We start from the raw sequence: 11,705 nt of genomic DNA on the forward strand, positions 1-11,705 counted from the left end.
CAAGTTGTTGCTAAGAGAATGTAAACAAGGAGACAGATGTCAGATTTTCGGGAGCTGCAGAAAAGTGCGGACGTGTTTCTGCTAGCTCAGCGGTGTACCATTAAAACGAGCTTGTTCTGTGTTTTACCCTTCAGTGGTTGAGTGAAATAAAGTTCTGTTGTGTTCACAAAAGTGTTCTTTCTTTTGTGCGTGCCGTTTGTGACGGAAAGACCGTTCGCGGACGCAACAATATATATATATATACAGGGTGATTCAAAATAACCGTATGTCCTTAAAGGGACATATTCCTGAGCGTATTCTGAGACAACTTTTCCTTTGGCAAAAGTTTGTGCGGAGCTTAATTTTTAAATTATAAAAGAAAATAGTTAGCGTATCGTGAGTTGAGTACAAGAAACAAGCAGGGGCGCCGCAACTTACCGCTACACACGGGTGTTTACGTGAGGCGCCTGCTACAATCAGCTGACACTCACGATACACAATTACTCGAAAAACACGTGTTTCTTTTTTCGAGTAATTTTCACGCATCAAGTGATTAGTAGTGATCACTAAATAAATTCCTCGTTTTATCGATGAAGTGAGTAAACAGAGTATGTGAATGTGTTGTGTTTTAAAACGTGAAACGTAAACCATAAGAAAGTGGAAAAACTTTTACTCGATATGGATTTGTTTCATCGCGGGAGAAAAAGAGAGAGAGAAAGAGAGAAAGAGAGATGCGTATACGTATTTGTGTATCGTGAGTGTCAGCTGATTGTAGCAGGCGCCTCACGTAAACACTCGCGTGTAACGGTGAGTTGCGACGCCCCTGCTTGTTTCTTGTACTCGACTCACGATACGCTAACTATTTTCTTTTATAACTTGAAAATTAAGCTCTGCACAAACTTTTGCCAAAGGAAAAGTTGTCACAGAATACGCTCAGGAATATGCCCCTTTAAGGACATACGGTTATTTTGAATCACCCTGTATATATTCCCTCACTTTTGAAAATTTTGTCAATGTTTTTTTCTAAATTAATCATAAAGAGTAAACTTTGTAGGCGCCATATTTGATCCGCCATATTGAATTTCTCAAAACGCCACTTTTCTTTTGAAAGCCTCTTAACAAACAAACATTTTGAGACCTAATACGTCTACATCGGTCAAATGAATTTTTGTGTAGGTAGGGTGATCGGTTTGACATGAAATGTCCCATATATATTGTAACAGGGCTCCTTTCTCTACGCCGCGGATCGGCTCGCCGGAGTCAGGGTTCGAGAGAAGGGGAAGTCCAGACTGATGTAACTCGAGCGGATATAATTCAGAAACTTTATTGTCCAATACTTAACTTATATTTATATATACATTGGTCGCGTGGTTGCGTGAATCGCGTTGCGAGAGGATAGGCGGAAACCTTTACAATTCGCGTGCGGGGTTACTAGCTTTTACGCGTCTGAATACCGGCAATACTCCGGTCGCGGAGAGGGAGCAACCGCTCTTCATCGGCGGAAGCAGCGAGAGTCGAACGCCGGGAGCACCCTGGTTTCGAAGAGAAAGCAACCTCTCTTCGTCGACGGAAGTGGTGGAAGGCCGAACACCGGGAGAACTCTGGCTTCGAAGAGAGAGCGGAAAGTCGAACGCCGGGAGCACTCTGGCTTCGAAGAGGGAGCAACCTCTCTTCGTCGACGGAAGTAGCGGAAGGCCGAACACCAGGAGCACCCTGGTTTCGAAGAGGGAGCAACCTCTCTTCGTCGGCGGGAATGGAGATGCGGTTGACTGCCTTGGGAGCTCTCTGAGGCAGTGCTTAGGCAGGATTTCGGATCGGGACAGGTGTCGTTATGCTGGTCGAGCCGGCTTATATACCCGGCTCGGGCTTTCCACTCGCGAGTATCGGTCGCGCAGTGGGAGCGGTCCCCACGCTGGGGCGTCGCATGGGCGCGAGCGCTCGTAGGTATCATAGGCGTCGGGCCTATGTTCGTGCGGTCGGGTACTTTAGGGACGGTGTGTGCAACGTATCGTCACATCACCCCCTCTCTTAAATATGGTCCCTACCTTTCGGTTATACGTTTCGCTTGAAGACGTTACTAACATCTACGAATTAAGCGCTACGGTTACTAACTTAGAAAAAGATTACCAGCCGGATCTCTCTCTTTGTCGGCGGGAATAGCGGAATCCCCTCTCTTAGGTCTACAGATCTTAATTCTAGGAAGGAAAAACTCTCGTTTTATTCTAATTTTATTTATTTTTAAGTTTATTATTTACAGACGAGCTTTAGCGCTCGGGGTCGTGCCCGCTCGCGGACCTCGGCAACTGGCGGATGGCCCGGGATTGGCCGTGGCGGTTGAACCGGATTATCTACCGGCCGGTTGCGGTGGTGAACCGGTACTTGCGGCCTACTAGGGCGGCGGTGAGCGGGACCTCGACGGTGGTGCCGTCGCCCAGCTGTACCGGCGTCATGGCTGGGTTGAGCCGGGTCTTTATCCTGGTGCCGGTAGAGTATCCAGGACGTCGGGGCCTGGCTGGACCAGGCGGCTGCCGGGGTTGCGGTGTGCGCGGCTTGACCTGATGATTCCGGCTCCCGGCTTCTGGCGGGGGCCGATCGGGTCCGATGGCTCGTGTCGGCCGGCAGTCGGGCCGGGGGTCGGCTGAGCGTGGCGGCGGCCACGGCTTCTGGGCCATCGCGGTGGTGGTGGCGAGGCGAGCATGATCACCTTCCGGCGGCTCTCCCGGTTGGATCGCTGCACCGAGGTCCCGGGTCGCGGCAGTCGGCAGGCCGGCCGGGGGTTGCTGTCCGTGGGCGGTGGTGCGGCGGTGGGTCCCGGTGGGTCGGTGTCCTTGGCGCTGTCCGAGGACAACTCGCCGAACAAATTTTTCACCGTTTGCTGTCGGTTGGCCATGATACTACTATTTTGGAACTTGTCACGAGCTCTAATTTATAGGCCCGCGTAGGTAGGGCCGTGGGGGTCGGTCGGGTCGCGGACTGCGGCGTATATGGGAAAACACCGGTGGAATGCGGTTAGAAAGGGGCGAAGTTTGTTTACGCGCGTACTTGGGCTGTTCGACATGCGCGTCGGTCGGCGGCGGGGGGAGGGGAGATTGTGTTGAGCGCGGTGACTCTGTTTATAATTCTATGGTCTGTCCTTCTCCCCTTTCTCTCTTTCTCCGGTCGGTTCCTCGGTATCGGTAGGCGCGAGTTTTAAATCTTGGACATGCACGTGGCGGTGCCACTTTCCTCTAGCGTCGCTTAAGTCGACGATGACGGGCGAAACAATTTTTCGGACTGTTAAGGGGTCGATAAACTTGGGCGCGAGTTTGGCCGCGAATGCCTCGCCCCGGTTGGACAAGGGACGGTCCCGTTTCCATACTTGATCGCCGATTTGAGGTCGCCAGTCGCGGCGCCGCAGATTGTAGTGCCGTTCCTGGCGTTGGAAGGCACGGGCTAAATGGATTCGGGCTAGTTCGAACGCCTCCTCCAGCCGCTGGCGGGTGCTTTCTGGAGTCCCTTGGTGTGTTGTCAGTCCGCGATCCTCTGAGCTGGGTCTAGCTAGCTCCCGCCCGTGGGCCAAGAAAGCTGGGGTGTATCCGGTTGCTTCGTGCCGGGCGGTATTGAGCGCAAATTGCAAGGCGTCAATATGCTCGTCCCAATTCCGGTGACGCTCCTTTACATACTGGGCGATCATTGTCTTAATGGTGCGATTCGCCCGTTCTACTGGGTTACAGTGGGAGGCGTATGCCGGCGAGTTTCGGTGTTCGATCCCGAATGCGGCGAGCAGTTGTCGGAATTGGCGCGAAGTAAATTGCGTGCCGTTGTCGGATATTAGCTGCTGGGGGCACCCGTGTTGGTAAATGACTCGCTTGGTGATCTCGCGGGGCCGGTTTGGGGCCGTGGCTTGCCGTAATGGCACTATCTCCACCCATTTACTAAATCAGTCCTATGTTGTCAGCAACCAGGTATACCCTCGGGTTGATCGGGGCAGTGGTCCCACTAACAAGGGGAGGATCAGGTGAGTCACCCTAAGATTTTGATCCTAATTTTTATGGTTATTCTGGAAGTGAAAAAAAAAGATACGTGTCCTGGCGTTTGATTGAATAGGCCTTAGTTTCGGAGTAATAAATTTGTGAAAATTGGCCATATCCGAAGCGCGCCGCGGCGCGCCATATGAGTCTTCCCGGTAACAATATTTCCAACCAGTGCGATTAGCTCCGTGAGTCAGGCGCTTGCTTCATAATTCATAAGACTCAAGTTCGCTCACGGAAGTAAGCAATAATTTTTTTTTTTTTTTTTTTTTTAATAAGTGTTTTTATTCATTTTTATTTATTTTGATGTAATAATATTTAAAATAATAAATAAGTAATAATAATATTATACAAATTATTTGTAATGGGTAACATATAAAGGCAACGTATCTGAATTTTTAAATTGTTTAAATTTAAAATTTAATTGGAAATAATATTGACAGTAATTTAAATTTCTAGCTTTTAAAATTAATAATTAATCGTAAGGGAAGAAGAATAAACAAACATCGGAATATGAATGTGAATATTTTTATCATAAGATTCAATTATTTATTGCGGATTTATTGCAAAATTCAATTATTTCGATGCGGAACAATCACTTGGATGATAAACATCATAAAAACATTTAAAGCATATAAATTTTTTACAGTTTGCACAATGAATAAATGAAGGAATACCACATACACATTTATTTTTTCGTAAGTCTGGGGGGAAACATATTTTGTTGACGTTTCCAAACACATTTCTTTGAGGAATTAATTTCGATGCAAACCAAGCGTACTTGATCATATCTGTAAAAACTGCCGCTGATAATTGTGAATGAATTAAAGAATGAATCTTTATTGCGTCTTCTCGCGAAAAGAGCTGCCGATTTTGTTGTAAAACTTCAACAGAATTTTGGATTCTTCGGACAAAGTTTTTTACTTGTCGAAAAAAGTATACATCGCATGGTTGGCAGTACGGCGTGCAATGAGGTGGAATAATTTCTACTGTTGAACTACAATTTCCGTCGTCGTCGGTAAAAACACTATTAAAGTGTGCTGGATCCGTTTGCCCTCCCCACGAGTCCAAGATGAGCAGGAATTCATTGTCGTTGCAATATGGTTTAATAATACTTACGACGAATTGGCTAAAGTGATCTTTTGTTAATTTACCTGATTTCGAGGCGGTGACGTGTACATTGCCATAGCATTTCGATAACTTGTCGATTGCAGCCGAAACATGAGGACCAAACATCCCTTTCGGCTCTTGCATGCACAGGAACACTTTTGGCAGCAGTTTTCCCGAGGCAGTTATCGCATACTGTGCCGTATAACTGTGGATGATTTTATTGAAATCTCCGAGAAAAACTTCAGTGCTTTTTTCGCTTTTGGTAGATAAAATTCTTCGCACATCGACTCGATATTCACAGCCGGTTTGGTCGGTGTTGATTACATAATCTCTGTCAAATTTAAAAATTTGCCTAGCTATGCGCTTTTGAAATTTCTTTGCTTCTTTTAATATATTTGGAATATCCAAAGCATTTTTTTATTTAATATATCGCGTGACTTTCCTTTGTTGAATTTTAAAGGTCTGTTTGAATCTAACTGCACACCCATGTGTGAGACGCTATAAAATTAAGGCTTTCAAATTGTACCGCTGCTTGGGAAGCCCATTGTTGCAGCATCCGCGTTGTCACTGGTTTTTTCTGTTCCCTGGCTTCACGAAAACGATCAATGGTCTATTTGTTAATAGCCTCGTACTTTTCTTTAACACCACCACCTTGCTCGATTTCTGCACGCCATCGTTTCAAATCACTTTTACGTTAAAGAGCGCTTTCTCCACGTTTATGAATTGTTTGTATACTCTATTTGGGATGTTCTCTTACCATATTCAGAATTTTTATCTTCGTTTCCAATGGTATGTAACCAACAATCATACGCTTCTTGCATTGAGGTTTATACTCTTTTTCGGATTCTGATTGTGAAGGAATGGACGTACTAGACGTGCTGGAATCCACTTTCTCCGGTGATGAATCAATCCGCGGGCTTTTTTCTTCTTCAAGTTCTTCCGAAATTTCTTCTTCTGGCAAAAAAAGGGCATGGTCGTCGTAAAAGTCAAAATCTTTAAGAACTTCGATAATGGCTTCAGTCATTTTTCCCCCAGAAGTTTTGCTTTTATACTTGTTATAACTTTACTTGGAGATCCTTCGACGATTTTTAAGAATTCTAACATTTCACAACAAACTTTTAAACCGTCTGTAATGTCTTGTTTAATATAAGACGCCATAAACGGAAAGTCCTCTTGTCTAATATCAGGGTCGATCGTCGCCCCACTTGTTGATGGTTGAAAAATAGTATTTTCATTTTCTGCCATTGTTACAATTTTTCACGTTTTCGATCGTCGAGAAATATCTGCACATGTAGCTGCGGCTGTTTGCAAGGGCAGACTGGCTAGGGCAGACGCCAATAGGTCTGCCCCCACCATCTAACTGTAACCGTTACTCTCTAAAAGTTTCAATTGTTCCCTTACCTAACGGTCGTCACAAACAGGGCCACACAATGACAAAACATGAAGGAACATTCGATTTTATAACCGACTACATACTTACAAGGAGATTAAAAACTTCTCCTTTATTTACTATTTTGTATCCGCTTCTTTTACTAATTTTAAATTTAAAGAATTTGAAAATTCAGATACGTTATCTTTATATATTACCCATTACAAATAATTTATATAATATTATTATTACTTATTTATTATTTCAAATATTATTACATCAAAATAAATAAAAATGAATAAAAACACTCATTAAAAAAAAAAAAAAAAAAAAATTATTGCTCACCTCCGTAAACGAACTTGGGTCTTATGAATTATGAAGCAAGCGCCTGACTCACGGAGCTAATCGCACTGATTGGAAATATTGTTACCGGGAAGACTCATATGGCGCGCCGCGGCGCGCTTCGGATATGGCCAATTTTCACAAAGGGCATAGCAGGATAAGCACGTGTGAGCTGCCCCCTGCCGGATCCGGTCGAGATTTTAACTATAAGTCACCATTGACATAAGTATTATTATCCCAAAAGCATATTTCCCAAATATGGTTTTTACGGGAGTTATGGAGGTGTAAAGAAAAAAAGAGAAAAATTTTTTTCTCGATAACGGCTTGACCAAATTTGGCGAAAAAAAAATATGTTATGCGCTTGAATGGGATAATATTTTGAAAAAATTAAGGGACAATTTTTGTCGAATAGAAATGGTTTAAAAAAATTGTTAAATTCTTTTCGAATTTTTTTTTAAGAGATGTAATCAAGACACTACTCCAATTAAAAAAAAAAACAAAACTTTGAATACTTAAGTATAATATAAAAAATTTTCAAAATAATTGAAAGGGTAGTACTTAGTTAAAAAAATTAAAGTTCTTGACGGTGCGCACGCGGTGAGCTATCACATGTCGTGCTTGTTTATTATGAATATCCTCACCTCTCAGGAATCAATCTGCTTATTATCTGCTAGACCCCTTCAATCCTCGTCGCTGTCTTCTTCGATTATTGGAGAATAATTATGCTGCTGGAACATTTTGCTGAGAATTTCAGCTGGCTTTAATAGTTTGGACAAATATCTGCCATGAGCTAAATAATACACTACTGCCGCAATGTGTGAATAACAGCCAACAGCCAACAGCCAGTTCTTCGTCCGTTGGCACAATCACATGCATAGTGCAACACACCAGAAATACCGACACTATCGGGTTTATATTTTATGAAGCACCTGTATATTTTCCGAGAAATATGACGTGATCTAACTTCCAGTTTTAAAACATTTGTTTGATCCTTAACAAATTGCAGGTTTACCCTTCCATCTTTATCAACCATTTCAGCTAAATATGATACCGCCTGGGACAGTTGATAAGATCCAGTGAACAGGATTTTTAAATCACTTTCGGTCATTTCTGGAAAATCCATGATGTCGTCTGATGAGATCGTTTGAAAGGGAAGTTTTTTGCGCAACCAGCCTTTTTCTTCGGCTTCAATAGCCAAAGAATTTTCAACATGTCTCCTGGTTCTCATCCTTTCCAATATGTCATCCGAATTTTCTGTGTCCGATTGTAACCTCTTTCCGAATTCATTGTTAAGAAACGATGCAATTCGAAAGTAGGTTCCAATTTTCGGAAGCATTTTGTTGTCCAATTTGTGGTCAAGCAGTCGATATTTTTGCTTTAATATTCCATGGACAGCTTCAACTGCCCATCGAATTTTTGTCACATAACGAGATTCATTCGATTCATATGTGGTCAACTGCTTACGTTTCCCTTTCAGGGCAGGCATCAATACGTTGAATTTCCTTTTCTCTAATTCAGCCTTCACATCTCGAAAGCCACGATCAAGAACCACGTAATCGTCCTCCTTTAACAATTCGCACAAGCCCTTTGGATCTTTTAGAAGGGTTTTTAGGATCTCTGCATCATTTAGATTAGCAGGATACGGTCCCAGCATATCAACTATGTACCCGTCAGTTGTACAAATCGTGAAAGGCTTGCAAAGTGGGACTTTCTTTTGACCAGAAAATGATTTTCTTTGAAATTCATTATTCGTACTTTTTTGATGGCGTGCGTACGTCTCATCGCAGATCAGCATTAGATTTTGGTAATTGCCAAATAAATTCTTAGCAATGTCAGTCGTATGATTCTGAATAAGGTTGTCTCTGACTGAAGAAGTTAATCCAAAATGAGAGGGCAACACGTCCTCCTGAAATGATTTGACTATCGCTGATGAATATTCCGAAACAACCTGTTCATTTTCTAGTTGCAAAATGGAAGCCAAGACTGCATTTGAATTGCCAGTTCGAAGCTTAAAAAGGAACACAACAAGTGCCTGAGTTATGGTACGTGTTTATCTGTTCCGCATTGAAGTCATCATGTCTCTCAAACGTATGATACTTTCCCATGTTAGGCCTGTAAAGACAAGAAGTTGTTTTTCGGAAAAACTATAATCTCCGATTTTATCATAAAGGCTGGAATCACATTTGAGAGAGAGACTTTGCATCATTTTAGTTAATTCAGATGAACTCAGATTTGACGAATTGGAGTAGACCTTCAAAAGACCAAGATCTTCGTCATAAAACCGATTCTTGATTAAGTGATGTCGACAACATCGATTTCCTGCTGGTACATGAATTTTCATTTTGATAAACAATTGCATACGAGCTTCTTCTGGAATAACTGTGAGATTCTTTGTGGCAGAACAAAGACAACAGTGCTTGTGAGTCGATATAGTTCTTTGAATTGGAACTTCAATTCTCTCGATGTTTTGTTCTTCCGATGAAGGTTTGAGTCGTATACTGATTGATGGACCATCAGAAGTTAATTCTAATTCATTGATTTCCATTTCAAAACTCGAGAATTTGTTATCAAGCTTCTCTTTTTTATATTGAAGAACGCGGCATTTTGAACATAAGACATCGTTAATAGCAATTGTCCGTTGAAGTTCGGTAGAATAAATCGTTGCTTCATCTTCAGTTTCAATTTTTTTTTTCTGGCCACGTACTTTAAGTAAAAACTTATCGCACTCAGGGCATCGAGGATTTTTTAATGGTGCAGCCATATTTCGGTGAACGTACACAACACGACAACACCAGAACAAGTCAAATCAAGTGTGTGACAACACGACGATAAAGCGAATCAAGTATGATAAGAGCAAATTGAAAATTTTAGTATATTTAGGTGGAAAGAGTGAACTCGTACTGTGATACTCGTACTACGATACTCGCACTACATACTATTTGAGATCGAGCGAAAGCAGCTCGACTAAAACAAAAAGTTCTCGACACGACGCGGCAACAAAAAATCGATAACAATTATTTTTAGCTGAAAATAATGTACTCACAAAAAAAAACACAAAGCGAAACAAAGACGTATCAACACAGTACAGTATACACTATTTGAGGTCGAACGCAAGGAGCTCGACCAAAACAAGAAGTGACGAGTACATAATAGCAGAAATTGTAAAAACACTTCTAGAAGATCCCAACGGCTTATACGAATAATTAAAGAAAACTAAGGAAAATCAATGTGTTGATGCCTGCTTTGAAAAGAAAACGTAAGCAGTTGACCACAAATGAATCGAGTAAATCTCGTCATGTGACGAAAATTCGATAGGCAGTTGAAGCTCATGGCAGATATTTGTCCAAACTATTAAAGCCAGCTGACATTCTCAGCAAAATGTTCCAGCAGCATAATTATTCTCCAATAATCGAAGAAGACAGCGACGAGGATTGAAGGGGTCTAGCAGATAATAAGCAGATTGATTCCTGAGAGGTGAGGATATTCATAATAAACAAGCACGACATGTGATAGCTCACCGCGTGCGCACCGTCGAGAACTTTAATTTTTTTAACTAAGTACTACCCTTTCAATTATTTTGAAAATTTTTTATATTATACTTAAGTATTCAAAGTTTTGTTTTTTTTTTAAATTGGAGTAGTGTCTTGATTACATCTCTTAAAAAAAAATTCGAAAAGAATTTAACAATTTTTTTAAACCATTTCTATTCGACAAAAATTGTCCCTTAATTTTTTCAAAATATTATCCCATTCAAGCGCATAACATATTTTTTTTTCGCCAAATTTGGTCAAGCCGTTATCGAGAAAAAAATTTTTCTTTTTTTTTCTTTACACCTCCATAACTCCCGTAAAAACCATATTTGGGAAATATGCTTTTGGGATAATAATACTTATGTCAGTGGTGACTTATAGTTAAAATCTCGACCGGATCCGGCAGGGGGCAGCACACACGTGCTTATCCTGCTATGCGCTTTATTACTCCGAAACTAAGGCCTATTCAATCAAACGCCAGGACACGTATCTTTTTTTTTCACTTCCAGAATAACCATAAAAATTAGGATCAAAATCCCAGGGTGACTCACCTGGTCCTCCCCTTGTAAGTCGACGGACACTTGCTGCCCGGGTGCGGTTATCAACGTGGCGTGTAAGTCCCCAGCGGGTCGCTGCTGGGGCACCTTATATGCTAGGCAGGTGGGGCAGCGGCGGACGTATCTGGCGATCTCCCGGAACATCCCGGGCCAGTAATATAACTGGGCAATGCGGGCGATTGTTTTTGCTATGCCGAAATGACCGGCTGCCGGATCGTCGTGTAGGCGTTGTAGGATGTCCCCTCTTTGTTCCCTGGGGACGCATCGCTTCTACTGGTCCGCGGCGGGAACGTCGCTAAAATCAAGGCTGTGTAGCACGTGGCGGACGAGACGGCCTTCCTGGACCTCGTAATCGGGAAATTCAGTCGGGTGAGCCTGCACTTTAGCGAGAGTTTGTTGGTACCATCGGCAGATAGGCTCGCGGTTAATCGCGCCAATTTGGGGCTCTCGAAACAAGGCGTCTGCCACTTGGTTTTGCGTCCCGCGCTGGTACCGGATACTAAAGTCGAACTGCTGTAGTTCGAACAACCAACGTCCTAAGGGGTTATATCTACTTAGAAATTTTGAAAAAATTGATTTTTCAAAAATCACATTTTCTTAAAGTATATAATGTTAGAAATATTCCCTTAAAATTTTAAGTTGATCCGTCGTATTTTTATGGAGATATACGACCTTGAGTGTAGGTCCATCGGAACGCTCCGAGCCGTTTGGCGCGGCAGCTGCACGAAGGATGAATACCGTCTCCTTCTACCTGTCTCTCAGGTCATCTGTTGTGTGTATTAGAGTATATAGACATATAAAGCTGTCA

The 11,705-nt window shown here is 42.5% G+C and overlaps 2 protein-coding genes across 2 annotated transcripts; both read right to left on the reverse strand.

The window, feature by feature from the left end:
• Positions 1 to 3,100: 3,100 nt before the first annotated feature.
• LOC137001075 (uncharacterized) lies at positions 3,101 to 3,652 on the reverse strand. The gene has a single exon (XM_067359075.1). It carries the CDS (start codon positions 3,650 to 3,652, stop codon positions 3,101 to 3,103), a length of 552 nt encoding a protein of 183 aa, XP_067215176.1.
• Positions 3,653 to 4,239: 587 nt separating this feature from the next.
• On the reverse strand, positions 4,240 to 6,951 carry LOC137000958 (uncharacterized). The gene has a single exon (XM_067358577.1). The coding sequence runs from the start codon at positions 5,241 to 5,243 to the stop codon at positions 4,566 to 4,568; it is 678 nt and encodes a 225-aa protein (XP_067214678.1). The 5' UTR covers positions 5,244 to 6,951; the 3' UTR covers positions 4,240 to 4,565.
• Positions 6,952 to 11,705: the final 4,754 nt, after the last annotated feature.

This window comes from Linepithema humile, chromosome 7 (genome assembly GCF_040581485.1).
Source record: "Linepithema humile isolate Giens D197 chromosome 7, Lhum_UNIL_v1.0, whole genome shotgun sequence".
Lineage (NCBI taxonomy): Eukaryota > Metazoa > Arthropoda > Insecta > Hymenoptera > Formicidae > Linepithema > Linepithema humile.

Bases quoted from the DNA above. Each gene is read 5' to 3' on its own strand.
- LOC137000958 (XM_067358577.1), bottom strand. From the start codon at position 5,243: ATGCAAGAGCCGAAAGGGATGTTTGGTCCTCATGTTTCGGCTGCAATC.
- LOC137001075 (XM_067359075.1), bottom strand. From the start codon at position 3,652: ATGATCGCCCAGTATGTAAAGGAGCGTCACCGGAATTGGGACGAGCAT.